Source organism: Aphelocoma coerulescens, chromosome 7 (genome assembly GCF_041296385.1).
Source record: "Aphelocoma coerulescens isolate FSJ_1873_10779 chromosome 7, UR_Acoe_1.0, whole genome shotgun sequence".
Classification (NCBI taxonomy): domain Eukaryota; kingdom Metazoa; phylum Chordata; class Aves; order Passeriformes; family Corvidae; genus Aphelocoma; species Aphelocoma coerulescens.
Window position 1 is genome coordinate 23,394,091 of NC_091021.1, and position 15,107 is coordinate 23,409,197.

General features: G+C 43.3%; 1 protein-coding gene across 2 annotated transcripts in view; it reads right to left on the minus strand.

The window, feature by feature from the left end:
• LOC138113039 (unconventional myosin-X-like) overlaps positions 1 to 15,107 on the minus strand; it is a 74,873-nt gene that overhangs the window by 36,740 nt on the left and 23,026 nt on the right. For both annotated transcript variants that reach the window (XM_069020844.1, XM_069020843.1), the window contains 10 exons: positions 14,928 to 15,074; positions 14,126 to 14,226; positions 12,198 to 12,264; positions 11,646 to 11,738; positions 7,907 to 7,975; positions 7,001 to 7,083; positions 5,377 to 5,485; positions 4,602 to 4,682; positions 3,540 to 3,664; positions 2,615 to 2,729 (listed from right to left, as the gene is read on the minus strand). In XM_069020844.1, the coding sequence (XP_068876945.1) occupies positions 2,615 to 2,729; positions 3,540 to 3,664; positions 4,602 to 4,682; positions 5,377 to 5,485; positions 7,001 to 7,083; positions 7,907 to 7,975; positions 11,646 to 11,738; positions 12,198 to 12,264; positions 14,126 to 14,226; positions 14,928 to 15,074 (990 nt within the window). The remainder of the gene's footprint in view (positions 1 to 2,614; positions 2,730 to 3,539; positions 3,665 to 4,601; positions 4,683 to 5,376; positions 5,486 to 7,000; positions 7,084 to 7,906; positions 7,976 to 11,645; positions 11,739 to 12,197; positions 12,265 to 14,125; positions 14,227 to 14,927; positions 15,075 to 15,107) is intronic.

Consider the following 15,107-nt stretch of genomic DNA (forward strand, 5'->3'; position numbering starts at 1 on the left):
AAAATTGGCAGTAAGGTGATGCAGGAGACTTCCTCTTCAGGACAAATGACCTATGCTCTGTTCCCCTTAGCTGGTAGCTTCACTTCACCCTTACCTGAAAGCCTCTGGAAAAATTAAGGCTCTTTTCTCCATCAACCCAAGTATTCCAGGCCTATGTTACGTAGCACCAGCTGAAACATCAATGCAGACAAAGCAGTCTGTAATCCAAAACCAAGGCACAACAGCTGGATACAGGCAGCAGGGAAGGTACTGCCAGGAAGCACCACTGCTCTGCACGGCCTCACCTTGTCACCTGCTTTCCTAGGGACAGGCTTTCGGGAGGCACAAAGCTGAGTTGCAAAGTGGTCTCCAAGGGAGGAATGAAATGGCTTTCCATGGGAAAGAATGCCAAGCGACTCATCTGAAGAATGAAATGGCAGGGTAGTACACCTTGGAATGACAGCATCTTGGAGCAGCCAGGGGCTGACCAGCCATTCAGCATGGCAGCAAGTGTGGAACATGCCAGGACAGCCTTGGAGTGATCCATTCTTTCAATAAATACAGCTGCTCCCCTCTACCAGGACACACATCTCTAATACAAACCATGCCCAATAGAAAGTTACTTCTATAACCAAACAAGATGGCTCAACTGCTTCCCAGCTCCAGTGAATTTTCCTTCTCAGGCATAAAGAATACAAAGACTGCCTTTCTTAATAATTTCATTCCTTCCACAATATTCAGACTCACGGCAACCAGGGCCCAAGCAGAGAGACTGCAGTTTACCAACATGCCACTTACAGATCCTCAGTGAAGTTTTAGTTTACAGGACACAGTCATTAAAAATTAAATACATTAGAGTACATCCAGAGTTTTGACAAAACACAAACACATTTTCTTTGCCACAATTACCACCCATGTTGGTTTTTTCCAAATAATTTGTGCAGGTCAAGGAGTGAGTGAAAACAGACAGATGGACTCAGTCCTTCATGATGCACAATGGGGACTGAAGAGAAACGGGACCTGTAGCTTCCAGGGGCTCAAAGCAGCCTGGATTTCCTGCTTGTTGTTAGTCTACTGTAGGCCCTGGACTCCAGCTATATAGCTTACAACCTTTTGTACAATAAAGGTGAGTATGTGCATGTGAGTTTGGTCCTCCATCTCGCTACCCTTGCTGTACTGCAGCAATCTTCCATCTCTTGTCATGCTAGGAAGGAAGTTCAAACTCTGTGTTTACCAGCTCTAACCACCAATTTATAAAGCTTTCCAGACAGCTCTGCAACACACGTGCTCTCCACATAGGCTTTAACACTAAAATGCTGGGAGACTGGCAGTCACCCAAGCAATGTGGATTATCCAGGGACAGGAATGACCAAAATGGTTCCTGGTTTGCAGGCACCAGTGAGGAGACTCCAGATTCCAAAATCAAAGATGGGGAACACTTTAATCACAGAGCAGAAATACAGCTAAGTGATAACATCTTCTTTCTGGAACATCAGTGGAGGCATGGGGGAAAAAAACCAACCAAACTCCAGAGTAATACATGTCCTTCCCACAAAAATGGCCAGTGGTTTCCTTGATTGTCACACAGAGTTCATAGCTCAGACTATCAACTGGACTACCACCAGTCCTCTAGGAAGAGGAGAGAGATCTTGCTCTAATAACTATTATAGTCTATCCACTTATTGAGAAATAATTGCTCAAAGCAACAAATGTCATTATCTGATCTCCTGGACAAATGAAAGGTGCATGTTCACTGGAATCACTTCTGGTTTCATTGTGGCACTGGAAATATTCTGAAGTAGTTTTCTGAAGGCTTAAGGACAAAAAAATGCAAGAAGTTGCTCTTATGTACTACCATCTGCTCTAGATATGGACTGCATACCCACTATTGAGAAATGCTGTCTGCACTGGACACCATCCATCTTGGAATATTCTTTGAAGAATTTACTGGAGTATGTGGAAAGCTGTGATAGAGACAGCTTCACACTCCCAGATTTCTACAGCAATATACCTCAAAATTCTCACATCTATTTCTACATGAAAATCCAGACTATTCCAGGCAAGAGAGAAGTGTTAAACATTCACCAAAACAGAAGCAAGATCTGAATTACCAAGTGGGCAGAAGCATTTGGATACCTTTTCATAGAAAATGTATGCCAGCATCTGGGCTAGCTGCAAAAGCATCATCTGAGTTTCCCCAACAGAGAGCTGTCATACATCTGGTGATGTAGCTATTCACAAATTAGATATATACCAAGCTTCAGCTCCCTGCCTCGGGCAAGAATTTCAGTTAGTCAAGCAGAGTGAAATACCTGGCACAAGAGGCAAGAGTTAATGGCACACATTACAATTACATAAAATGTGACCTATGCTTGTTCCCCTTGAATCTGCAAATTGGATCAGACACAACAAAATCAATCTGGCTTGGTCAATGAGAAGGAATTTAGATAAAATCCAAAAACCTGCTATGTCTCTAGGTGCATAATATGGGAAATATTTGAGATGCTACAGGTTAGTGGCATAGGCCAGTGTATTTAAAGGATCATGACTGCAGTGCCCTGCAATCTGACCAGCTGCAATCATGTCCCCTTGCAGCTGGAATGAAGCCATACCCTTCCCCACACTGATGAAGTACCTTGGTTTTACCCAACTGCCATTCTTTCTTGCTGCTATCATAGGTCTGAAGAAAACCTGCACATACAGCTTTGCTGTTCTCTGAGAGGCTTGGCCCCTTCACAAGCATCTTGTACCTGAGAACAAAACAGAATCTCATCAGATTACAGATGACAGTAACAGCCCCCCTCCCTCTCTCTCTCCGATCTTTTAACTCTAATTATCCTCCTCCCATTAGTCCTTCTTCCTCTGGGACCTTCCTTCTTCATGTTTGCCTTCCAATTTGGAAATTTCCATCCCCCAACCTTTATCTGTTCCTACCACACTGGCAATTATTGTTGCAATCCCAGTAAAAGAATACAAACTCAACAAAATTTTTCGGTAAAGAACAACTGTCTTTCTGAAACATGTGCTTTCATCAGACACAAGTTATTTTGTTCAGTATAGGGGTGGTATTTAATGCTCCAAGAGACAAAGGAAGCAATGTTCAGTGTCCCTTCTAGCCTTAAACTTCAAAAAATCCTTTTGATGTGGCTCATTAAAAGAAATAATCACTCTTTCCGATATTAATCATCAACTATACTGTCCATTAGAATTCTCTTCAGCTGCCTAAAGGTTTTAAGCATGGTATTTTCCTTTTACATATTATGACCAGCTGGGTTTCACAGCATCACACTAGCAAAGCTGTGGCAAAGCTACCAAGAAAAATAAAGAAAAAGAAAAAAAAGACCAAAGACCATCTGGCTATTTTTCCATTCTGACTTTTAGCCTAAAGGCAAGTCTCCAAAAGGCCTCGCAGATCAGTCTGTGATATGGGCATTAAGGCCATGGTTAGAAAAACATCCCACAGCTGATCCATACCAGAAGAAGCAGTTAAAGAGGGAACAGTCATATAGAATTCTACACTTCAGGGCTGTTCCAGCATATGGTACAATGACAGAAATTACCTGCTGAGAAAGTCCTGGAAAAGGCGCCGTATAGGGAAACCTGCTCTTCGAACTTTCACTGTCTCCAGCATCCCTGAGTACCGGAGCTGATTTAGCACCACATCTGGATTAAAGAGGTTCGGTGCCTAAATAATGATCCAGAATCAAAACAAGTAAGCGAGACAGTCACAGGCTGTATATCTGTTTTGCTTTAGAAAGGGAGCCCTGCATATTTGGGCATGCTAGGTAAAAAAACGGGAAGTCTGGGTCAAGGGGAGAGCAACTTCACAACACTGCATAGTGCCAAATAACGGACAAAAGGGTGTTGGGCTGATTCTGGAAGAAAAAAAATAGTTTGCAGACTGCACTCACAGTTGGACTCTGGTAGGAAAGCAAAGATACAATGTCTTAACACATACACAGTGCAGAACCCTGACTCAGTTCTCTTTGCAGTCTCTCTTTTCAGTTAAACTGGAGACAAACTACAGAATTCTTTTCTGGCATAAATCCCCTAAGCAGCCTGTCCTCTGCCATATCATACATGGTTTCAAAACAAAGAAAAGGATCAGTTCAGAGCTCCTGACCCAATCTAGTTAGCAGCATATCCTCCTGCCACAGCTCACAAATACAAGTGAGAGCCAGCCTGTCCTCCCTAAGCACTGTGACTTGCTCATGATGTGTCCACCTCCTCTGCCTCAGAGCCAAAGATCTGCAGGAGACATTGCCTACTGCACAAGCCCTTCATTCCAGAACAAATTTCTCTACTGGCACTATAAACAGGAGTGATTGCTTCTTCTACCACAGCTCTGGACTCTGCACAATCCTGGTTAATCCTCCAGGCTTCATAAGCACTGAAAGAGGTGGGAATGGCTATATAATCTCATATTCAGCATGCAGTCTTTCCATCTGATTACCAGGAAGAAGGTGTGTTTTTTCTCAACTGTAAAATAACTAGAAGGAAAAAGGGAAGGTGGGAAGGAACTGCTCTTAGCCTCAGCTTGAGGCACCTGCTAGGCATTGTGCAAGGGCGTGCTCATGCAGGCCTGTGTCACGTGCACACGTGTGGCTGGGAAACAGCCTTACCTTTTCTGTATTTGGTTTGATGCAGCGGATGAAAAATGGGTTGGAAGTACTAAGCGTGGCCATCAGGGAATGGAGAGAATCCTAAAGAGCAGCAAGAGAAACTCAAAGGATCAGTCACTACAGAAGGAAAAGGGGCTACATTTCATGCAATAAGGTCTTCATGCAGCCCTCCCATTCCTAATGTCCTTTGACTCTGCCTACCAAAATTTCAGTAAACCAAGAGATTCCTCCCTGTCCAAAACATACCCACACATTTTGCTCTTAAGACTGTTTACGTGGCCATCCTTGTTCTTTGGGCTGTATTTGTGAGTTAATTTTACAAGTCTCTCAAACTTTAAACACAGGAAAACAAAACTGTGAAATGAACAGAAGGTCTGCAGACAATCTAAGTGGGTGAGATTCATACCCACTGCAAGGTTCTCCCAATAAGGTTTTATTGGAACTGTCACAATACCTGTAAAAATGTATGCCTAAAAGGACACACACTTAGCTGAAACATGAAACAAATATGAAAGATCAAAGAACCTCAAGAACTGCATATACTTAGGGAAGTATTCTTTTCCTCTGCCACCCTGCTCAGTCTTATCATCTCACATTTTATACCAGACAGAAATCCTTGGGGCAGTGGCACTGTCTTTTTTTAGCACTGCAACATTCCTGCACATTTTCAGTGCTGGACACAAAACAAGGATGAATGACTCCTCTTGGCTGCAGGCCTTGCTTTACCCATCTGCTCCTCCCCAGAAGCCTGCAGCTCTCTTGGAAAACATCATACCCTGAACTGGGAACTGACAGTCGGTCTGCGCCTCTGGGTGCCCATCTTCAGTGTCTCTTCACTGCAACGACTGCAGACTCTTTCAAAAAGGTCATAGATGAAGTCCAGCCTAAGGGAGAAGAAAAGAATTAAAGAAGATGCAAGACACCTACCACCTGTGAGAAGATGGTTCTCATTGTCAGCTACTGCCCTGTCCCATTGTGAAACCCCTCATTCTTATACCTGCTGTGCCAGAGTGGCTGCAGGAAGCAGTTCAGCTGGGCACTTCAGTGAGGAAATTAATACTGCTTATGTGGCTGCCCAGATCCCATAGGCTGCCCTGTATGCCACACTGAGCTGCAAAGCCAGAAACCCCATCTCACACTCTCAAGCAGGATATTACACAAAGGAAAAATCTATATTCTGCACTGGCTAGGACACCTCCCTTGAGCTATATGCCCCCAGGCAAAACTATCTTGAAGGTATGCCAGCTGGACTGGCGCTGTCATGCCTCCCAAACTAGCTCTTATGATGAGTCCCCATGACATGCTCATGAAATTGGAAGCCCAGCTCTTCTGTGGCCAGAGGAGTTCTAGAGCTACCCTCAGTGTAGGTCATTTTAGGGAATCTTCCACCATTTTGCCACTTCTGAGACATTGGTGCTGGTTCTTACAAAGCTGCACAAAGTTCTTCAGCGCTGCTTGTGCCAGTTTATTGTTACGGCTGCTTCTGGCCCAACTTCCCCTCTGGCATGTTGAAAAAGCCTGAGTCCTTCTGTTATGCTGGACAATAACAACCACAATTCTGGCCTCAAGCCTCATGTAGAATGTTCCCCAGATGCCAATGTCCAAGTAAGACAACTATGAGCAGCTCACAGTCTCAGCTCCCTCAGGTTGTTTCAAAGCTTCTCACAGTGCACACTCTGCAGCAGCTTCAGAGAAGATGTAGTTCTGGAACTGGAGCCCAAAGGCAATACATGGGCTGTGGTGAGAGGCACATGGTACAGTTGCTACTCAAAGACTTGTAGGATTCTCTGTGTTACTAAATGCCTCCCTCCTACTAGGCCCTACTTCTGTTTTCCAGACCTTGCTCAAGATCAAAATCAGCTCATTTCTCTAATGTCACATTGCAGCTCTGGGATATAATATTAGGGGCCATGCCCAGTCCCACAGCAACAGGACAAGGACAGATGACTGCCACTAACAAGCAGGCTGGAAAACAAGCAGCCTCTGTACAAAGGCTGGCATTTGACAGCATGGCAAAGAGCATTGACTCATTCAGGGGCAACTTTGCCATTGTTGGTATAGGGAGGTAAGAGGAAGAAGGAAAAGGAAAGGGGCAATGGAAGGGGAGGGGAAAGGGAAAGGGAAGAGGGAAGGGGAATGGGGAAAAAACCAAATTGGTGGGACTGCTGTCATGCTGTTAAAGCTCTTTTTAAAACTGGGACAACATGAGTCCTGATTAAATCTGTGCCTCATCTGACTTCTCCAGCTCTCCTTTCTTCTATCAGGACACTTCAGCAAAAAAAGAATGATTAAGAATGATGCCTGATGCTCTGGCAAAAGCAGCTGCTTTCCTGGGTCTGGTTTATTACATGAACGTAGCTTAGTCCAGCCCAACAGATGTGGCCTCCTCACAAGCATACCTGCTGTCTTTCAGCATGTTTAAAATGTCATCACGAAAGGTGTCTCTGTTCTTCTCCAGAAAGCCTCTCACATCATACAGCACCTGCAACAAAGACAGAGCCACTAGAGCAGTGCCCTACAGATCATTAAGCCCTTCTATATTTCTGTGCCAGTGTACAAGGCCTCCAGCAGAGCTACACAGTAATACTGCAGGCATGTGCCAAGATCTGAATTTCTGGGGTCAAAGAGCTGCAGAGTTCTGCATTTACTGGCAAGAAAGTGGCTTTTAATCATCAATTAAAAAACACCAAAAAAAAACCCTCAAAAACAAGAGCAAGGTGAAACAGCTGCAGAGATTTGCCTGGCAGGAGTGGGTGTGTGGGGAAATACTCTGCAAGGTGTGGGGTACTCCGCTCACTTCAGGAGAGTGAAGAGAACGGCCACCCAGTGCCCCAACTTCCCAACCACAAGTGCTCAGCAGATATTATTCTGGGAGGAGGTTAGCCCTTCTTTAATGTGCAGGTGTCCTCCCTTGACACACCTTCATCTGCTTCATATCTCTCCACAACAAAGAGCAACATTTAACCTTGAAGGCTCAGGGACCTTTTCCATTTTGCAATAGGTATTTAGCCTCTTGTCCTCCTCCTCAAAAGTCAAATTTTCCTTGTGACTTTTCCTTTCAGTAAGGAGGAGTTTATCCTCCAAACAAAAAGTTACCTGAGAAACTCAAGCATCCAAGTTGGAGAATATAGTACTGGAGAATGACATGCTATTTTAATCCCATCACACTCGTTGTGCTCTGGTATGGGACATTAACTGTGTGGAAACACACAGCTCAGAGACATTCTTGGTTTTTGGAATCTAAAACTGAGGACCCCAAGTCCAGCATATACGAAGCATCTCACAAACACATCACAAACACCTACCTCCCCTGCATAATGTCTTATGCCAAACTGATGGTCTGTCACCCGAGGCTTCACATAGTAGGGGTTGCTCTGAAAAGAAAGAAAAAGAAGTCGTCTTATAATGCTGGTATAATGATAAATAGAGTCAGTCAGGAACTCTGCCATGACTATGACAAGGCTGAGATGGGCAAGGACCTTTGCTCTTGCAGAGCCCGACCACATCTGCTGCAGCTATCTGCAGCTACATTACAAATACGTTACTCAAATTTAAGATGGAAATATCCAGCCCTTCAAGGCATTCCTCATGTGAGCAAGGGCTTGCAGAATCAAGGCTGCGGAGGCATGCCATGGATGAAATGTTAACTCTTGTGTGTCTGACACCTGAGGAGACTGAGCTCCACACAAACCATGTGGTGCAGGACACAGGATCAGGATGCAGGGAAGATGGCAGCTTTGCATAACACCTACACACCTTTTCTTCATCAAAGGAAATAACATACCAATTTCCTGTCTTCCTCTATAGTTTATCTTTCTTTGCACCTCTCTTCCCCTATATTCAATATTCAGTTTTCCTTTCTCTTTTTTCTCTCTCTCTTTCCCCCCCCTTTGTCTGTTCTGTGAAAACCATTTTAACTATTTAAGAGCAGCCATGCCACTCTAGACCAACGATCTATCCAGCTGGATATTCTGCCTCTTGCACTGGATATGTAGGGTAGAGAAAGAACAAAGCAAGTAAATCCTACTTTCATCCTAATATTCCCTCACACACTAATTATTTCTATGAGGCCTGCCTAACTAGTAACCCCAAATGGATTTCTCTTTGAAATACTTGCTCATTCCACAAGTGAACCCATGCAGACTTCTTGCATGCAGAGTGTCCTTTCACAGGGAGCTCTCAACCAACTACATAGGGAACTAGAGCTGCTTGGATTTAAGCCTGGCTTCCATTAGTGCCATTTATCTTCTACAGGCCATGTGTGACTTTTAAACCCACCACACCCCCAAGTCATCTTCTCTCCACAGTGCAGGGCCCGTTCAACATGGTTTTCTGTAGCACTGAAGCTGTCCCAGACCTGCTGTTTGCCAGTTCTGACAGAAGCCTTTCTTGAGTGGAGGGGCCCCATGGTGTACGGGGTTCGAAGTGCAGGTGATCTATAAATCATACAATGCCATAACAATGTTTTCTACTTTTACTCTATTAGTTTCTTAGGAGCTTTTACTACTTCATTTGGGGATTTTTATTACTGCTGAGCCCTGTGCTGATATTTCCATGGAACTATCCATCACAGCCTCTGTCTGGGTCTCGCTCCTGAAGAGCGGCAGTCAGTTCAGGGGCCATCATTTCAAAGGTGAAATTGGGACTGTTTTCCTTCAGGCACAGCACTTTACATTTATCTACACTGCTTTTCATTTTCATTTTCACTTTACAACACAATTAGTCTCATGAGGCCCCTCTCAGTCCAGCCTTGCCCTGTGAGTCAGCAGAAGACCTCAGTGCTTATAGGAGATAGTGTCTTACAGACCTTCCTTCCTTGAGGCAACTGACCATTTACATCCTGTGAATTTACCCAATTGTGAAACAAGAACTGTAGGCCTGTAGTTTCCTACAATGCTTTCTAAAAATTAAAATAATTCCCCACCTTCTCAGACAAAAGTACTATGAAAATTTTAAGTAACATGTCGCACAATGCTGTTTGTAATTCAACTCTTTCATCTTCAAGTTCTTTTAGCAGTATTTAGCAGGTGGACAGCTTCTGATGTTAATAATTTGTTAGTGCTACTGAAAGTTTTTTCATTATTTTTTTTTTTCACTTTGACCCCATTTCATTGCTCTTCCCTTCCCTCCACACAGTCATCTTTTTCCAGCCACAAACTTCCCTGCCTTCCACTCCAAACATGACTGCTACTGGATCTCTCATGTGCACTGGCATCCTGTTCTCCTCTCCCTCTCTACTAAGCCCTTATATTTCACCCATGCTTACAACACTTTTGGTTCCTTCTTCTATCTTCCCTATTGCTCCTCTCTCCAGTTGTATCAGAGGTCATATTCTCTTAAGTCTCAGCTTTATGCTTTTCCTCCTTAAGACTACAGCATTCCACAGAAAATACAGAGAAGAGGGCTTGTTCTCTTCAGGCTTCCCAGCAATGCTGGCTGGATGTCTTCCAGTGCTCTTCCAGCCAACACTAGAGACTTTAACTGGTGTAAAAAATGCTTTTGCCTTCAGCAAATGCAAATCCTAGAGCACTCTCCACTTCACTGTTCCTCCCTGCGCTCACTACCCAGCCTCTTCCACCTCTTGCAAGCTCCCTAGGGTTCCACATCAACTGCTATTGCCTCAAAGCAGACAGAGGTGACACTATGAACAGCTTAATGAAAAGGCTACTCAATGCACAGAAATCACCAAAAATAGCAACCAAAATGTCGTGGGGCATAAAAGAATGCAAAATAATACTGGCAGTCTCATGCTGCTGTACAATAAACCACAGGTACCTTCTTACCAAGGGAACTGCACTCTGGTCTGATTATTTATCTCAGAAAAGAATAGAGAAAAAAATATGTAGACAAATTCAGAAACAAACAGCAGAAAGAAAGAGGAGCTTTGAACTGCCTCCATTTAGAGACAAACTGAAGAGTTTGGGACAGTTCAGAAAGAAAATTCATAACAAGCGATGCATTAAAAATATTCATTAGTTCTATATTTATAAATACCAACAACAATTTTAAAAAAAAAGGTAAATCAGGCATTATCACATTTCTTTACCTATAACACAAGGCAAAGCTACAGTGGATTAAATTGAAGGCCTTGATTTAAGCCTAAAGAAAGGAAATATTTCCTCAAAGGTGTGTGTAAGTAGCCAACCAAAAGTCATTGCTATTGTTTCCAGTTTGAAGTCATGAGTACAACTACGAGAGTTAGAATGCAAATATGAAAAATGAGAACATCTGCATCTATGCCAATTTTAAAAAATCAGATCAAGGATACAAATTTGTATGTTTTCAGGCCTGGGTTAAGTCTGAATTAGAGTACTAGGAAACATATTTGCTGACATTGTTCTCACTATAGTAGTTAATTATTCCATAAGTCCATGCTACAGGCCTTAATTTGCTTTGTTTTCAGTATATTTACTATTTAGAACAAAGTGTTGGCTGTAGCAGAGACATGGTAAGGGATTGCTGCAGTGATCTCACTGGGGTTTCTGTGTCCCCAGGATAGCTTTCTGACCTGCATGAAAAAGCTGTTCCACTACTGTGTCCAGAACACAAGAAAGAGGATGAAAGAATTTAATTAATTAGGAACAATAAGAGAGCTTTCATTAAAAGTCATGAGGCAAAAGCCGTCCCCAGCCCCAGGAGACAGATTTGACATGCTCTGGAGCAGACTGCTGTGAGTCAGCTGGCAGGAGAAACCCACACACACTGTGCAGCCACATCCTGTGCCTGGGGTGCTGCCTCGTGTCCCGTCGCAGACCAGCAGAACCTGACCTCCATCCCATGCTGCAAATTCAAACCTCCTCTGCCTGCAGCCTGTGGAATGCACACTCCCTCTTGTCTGTGTGCACAAGAGACCATTCTCAGGTTGCTTTACATATTACTGTTCAGTGCAGCCTTATTAGACACTTGCAGGCTCGGGCCTAAGGCATTTTAAATTTCCTGCACAAAGCACATATTTTACATCAACAAAACCTTCACTTTAGGTTTTGAAATGCTGATGGGGCTAACATACTGATCATTTGCCTGCCAGGTTATTTTCTTACTTACCATATGCTGGCTGTGAAGTTTTTCCAGAAGGGTGTTGTCTGTGCCTTTGGGGAATCGACTCTCTTCATTCACCAAAGCCAGTAGACCTAGTTTCTACAGCCAAACAAGAGACAGGCTTTTACAGTCAGCAAAAGCTTTAACTACACAGCACCAAGCCAAGAACTGGAGATCTGAATAGATCATTGAGCAATAACCCTTGAGTTATACCCAGCAAGGCTCAAACTGAAAGCAGAATTCTGGACAGTTAATGCATTCAGCAAGCAGAACAGAAGTGAAGATTATTTATAAAAAATGCACATTAAGATTTTACTTAAATGTGAATCCTTGTCTGAAACTATGACACCCTTCCTAAGCTTACTCTCAACAGTAAGCCGAGATCTGCTTTCTTGAGTCAGGTCTATGGATAGAACAGCTCATACTTTTGCCAGGTCACTATGGGAAGAGGATCTAAACAACTATGCACTTCTACAACCAGGAAATGCCAGGGAACATCTCAGCAGAATCAGCAGTCCCTACTGCAATCCCTCGAAACTGTCACAGGTAACTGCTTACCTTCTCAATAAGGTCCAGGCACTCTGCATTATCCATCCAGTCAATGGCTTCCCAGTTTATCCCTTCCCTGATAGTCAAGAACAAACAGAACAAAGCTGTAAAATGCAAGATCCAATGTCCTGGGGTGTAGGAGAGCAGAAGTAACTGAGCATGGCAGCTGTCCCAGGACTCAAGACAATTTGCAGGAATTAGGCTGAGGAAAAAGAATAGGGGACACAATGCACTGCTAACACAAGGAGATGGAAATAAGAGACAGCCTTTCAACCAGTGATTTAGACTAATGCTTTTCTTATAGCCATTTAGCAAATTTCACACAAATTTTAAGACTGTGCTCCTTCTGGAGTGATGAGCATCAGCCCACGCAGTGGTGATGATGGACAGTTTGCCAGACAGCTTCAAGAGTCAACTGCTGACCCACCAGTCTGGAAAGCAGGCCTGAAGCACATCTGCCAGAAGACTGAACCACACTTCACAGGTTCACCAGGAGAAGAGACAGGAGGGAGTTTTCAGGGAGAGTTTTGAAGAGGATGACACAGATGAGCTTTGGCCTGACATGCAGGGAGCCTACAGGGTGGCCCTGCATCTTTCAGAATAGGAGATGACATAGGTAGAGTAGTGCAATAATGTGCTTTGAAAATCACCCATGACATTCTGTGAATCTGCTGAATGTGTTTTTCCCCCTTACCATCTTCTTATATCCCCATAATACAGGATGTTTCTGTTTTCAGAATTCAGAGATGCCTAGAATAACTCTCAAGAATACAAGGAAGACTAGAGGCTACGTGTGAAGCTACTTACTGACATTCTGATACAGACATCTTTCAGGTGGAGACTAACATTTTGAAGATAGCAGAGCCTTTGCCTCTGAATGCTTCAGGCCAGGCTTCATACTTTAAAGTTCAAAAAAAGCATCAAGATGAGATACATGAAGCTGCTTAATAAACCTGAGGAAGCAGAGTTTATACAGTGAAAGATGAGCATTAAGTACCTCACCCTAGAATAATCTGATATGTAGTCAATAAAAAAATCCTCTCATTCCTTCCAAAGTTCAGCCACAGAACTTAAAACTTCTATGCAACCATCAGGAAAGAGCCATTTGTCATGATGGTACCATTCTTAATACAAGATTCCTGCAGTGGTGGAACTGGCCTGAGAAGAGAGCGCATAAATAGCCTTGCAATTTTGTAATCTTTAGAATTTAATGAATTGCCTATTCAACTGTCTCCCTTTACAAGGCTGCTCTCATTTTCCCTCACTGACCCTATTCAATCCCTTCATTCACAAACATAAAGGCTTCTGTTTCAGAGCAACAACTGAAGTATTTGTCTAGCAGCCTTCTCTAGAAGCAGAAATACTCTAGAACATTGCAGGTACTTCACAAAATACAATCCAATATGAAGCCCGCAGAAGAGGAAAAGCTGTGCAGAAGGCCCCAAGCTCAAGAAACAGCCTGATGTAAACCTTGCTGAGGAAAAGTCCTTTTCACAGTTTAAGAATCTCTAGGACAGAAAGAGCTGTCAGGTAATTCTAATCTTCTATCTTTAGGGAATTTACTTTTTGCACACCAAGATTCCATCTGCATTACACCACCACTGCCATAGGTAAATCATTACCAAAGTCAGTAATACACCCAGTGACCATGTACTCTAATGGGTTAAAGCCCAGGAACTTTCCATTCAGCTGAGAGGCAGAAGGAAATCTGGAGTTTCTAAATACTACAATGGAGAATGCTTTTTCCTGGAGACAGGTGACTTATGCTGGCAAAGCACATGGACAGTGTTTAATGAGACACATCCATGGTCAGGGTTGTACCAAGGCCCAGCTGTCTCTCCTGCTTTGGTGGTAGGGACTGAGCAGCACAGGAGGAATGATGTCCTCCCTTCTACTACCCATGAAAGCAGTGGGGCCCCGCTCCCACTGTTTGTCACCTGTTGTACTCCAGCTGCTCCAAGGAGAAGATGTGTTTGTTGAAATATTCCTGGAGCTTCTCATTTGCATAGTTAATGTTAAACTGCTCAAAACGATTCACCTGCAAGAAGAAACAATTATAAAATTTTACATTCTTGTTCCTGTGCTCTAGAAGAATCTATACCAGTAACAGGGAAGGTGCCAGGCCTGAAGTAAAGCCAGAGAACATAGTGGTGTCAGATGGACATGAGGAGGACAGTATGGAGAGGACCACTAGGAGAACAGCGCATGCAAGGTTAATTCAATAAACCTAAATCACTGTAAAGCATGATAAAGACAGTCATGTTTCTCTTCTTGGAAGAAAGAAATAAATTCCATAACTGTTAGGTCACCGGGCTTTCTCTTCTGTGAAGTATCTGAGCAGTCACTGTATGACTGTTCAACATAGATCCCACATCAGCTGTAGTTAGAAGCATTACATGCAGGATTCTCCACACAATGCAAAACAGATGTAAACAAACAATGTACATGTAAGATTTGGATATTTGGTTCGCATACAAATCAAAAATTCAATATTAGCTATCACAGCAGATCTGCTTAGGGTCTGTGTCACAAACCAGACCTTGAACATCAGCCTATATGAATATGGCTGGCAGAAATGGGCAGCTAAATATATTGTTCTGCTTTCAGGGGAAAGTGGCAGTGGAGAGACCCCAGAATGCCCTATGCTGTCCTTAATAAGATGCAAACCCACCAAAATTTCTTCCTATATGCACCAACATCTCCAAAACCAACCCACTCCACAAAAACCAAAATCCTGACCTGAAAGTTCTCGAAGCCAAAGATATCCAGGATGCCCACAGACTTAAAGTTTTCCTTGCCTTTGATCTTTGTATTAATCTTGTTAATGAGCCACGAAAAACACTGGGAATAGAGTGCCATAGAAAGGGAGTCCCTGGAGTCAGCTGCCTGTAAATACAGAGAGAAAAAATGAGTCACAAA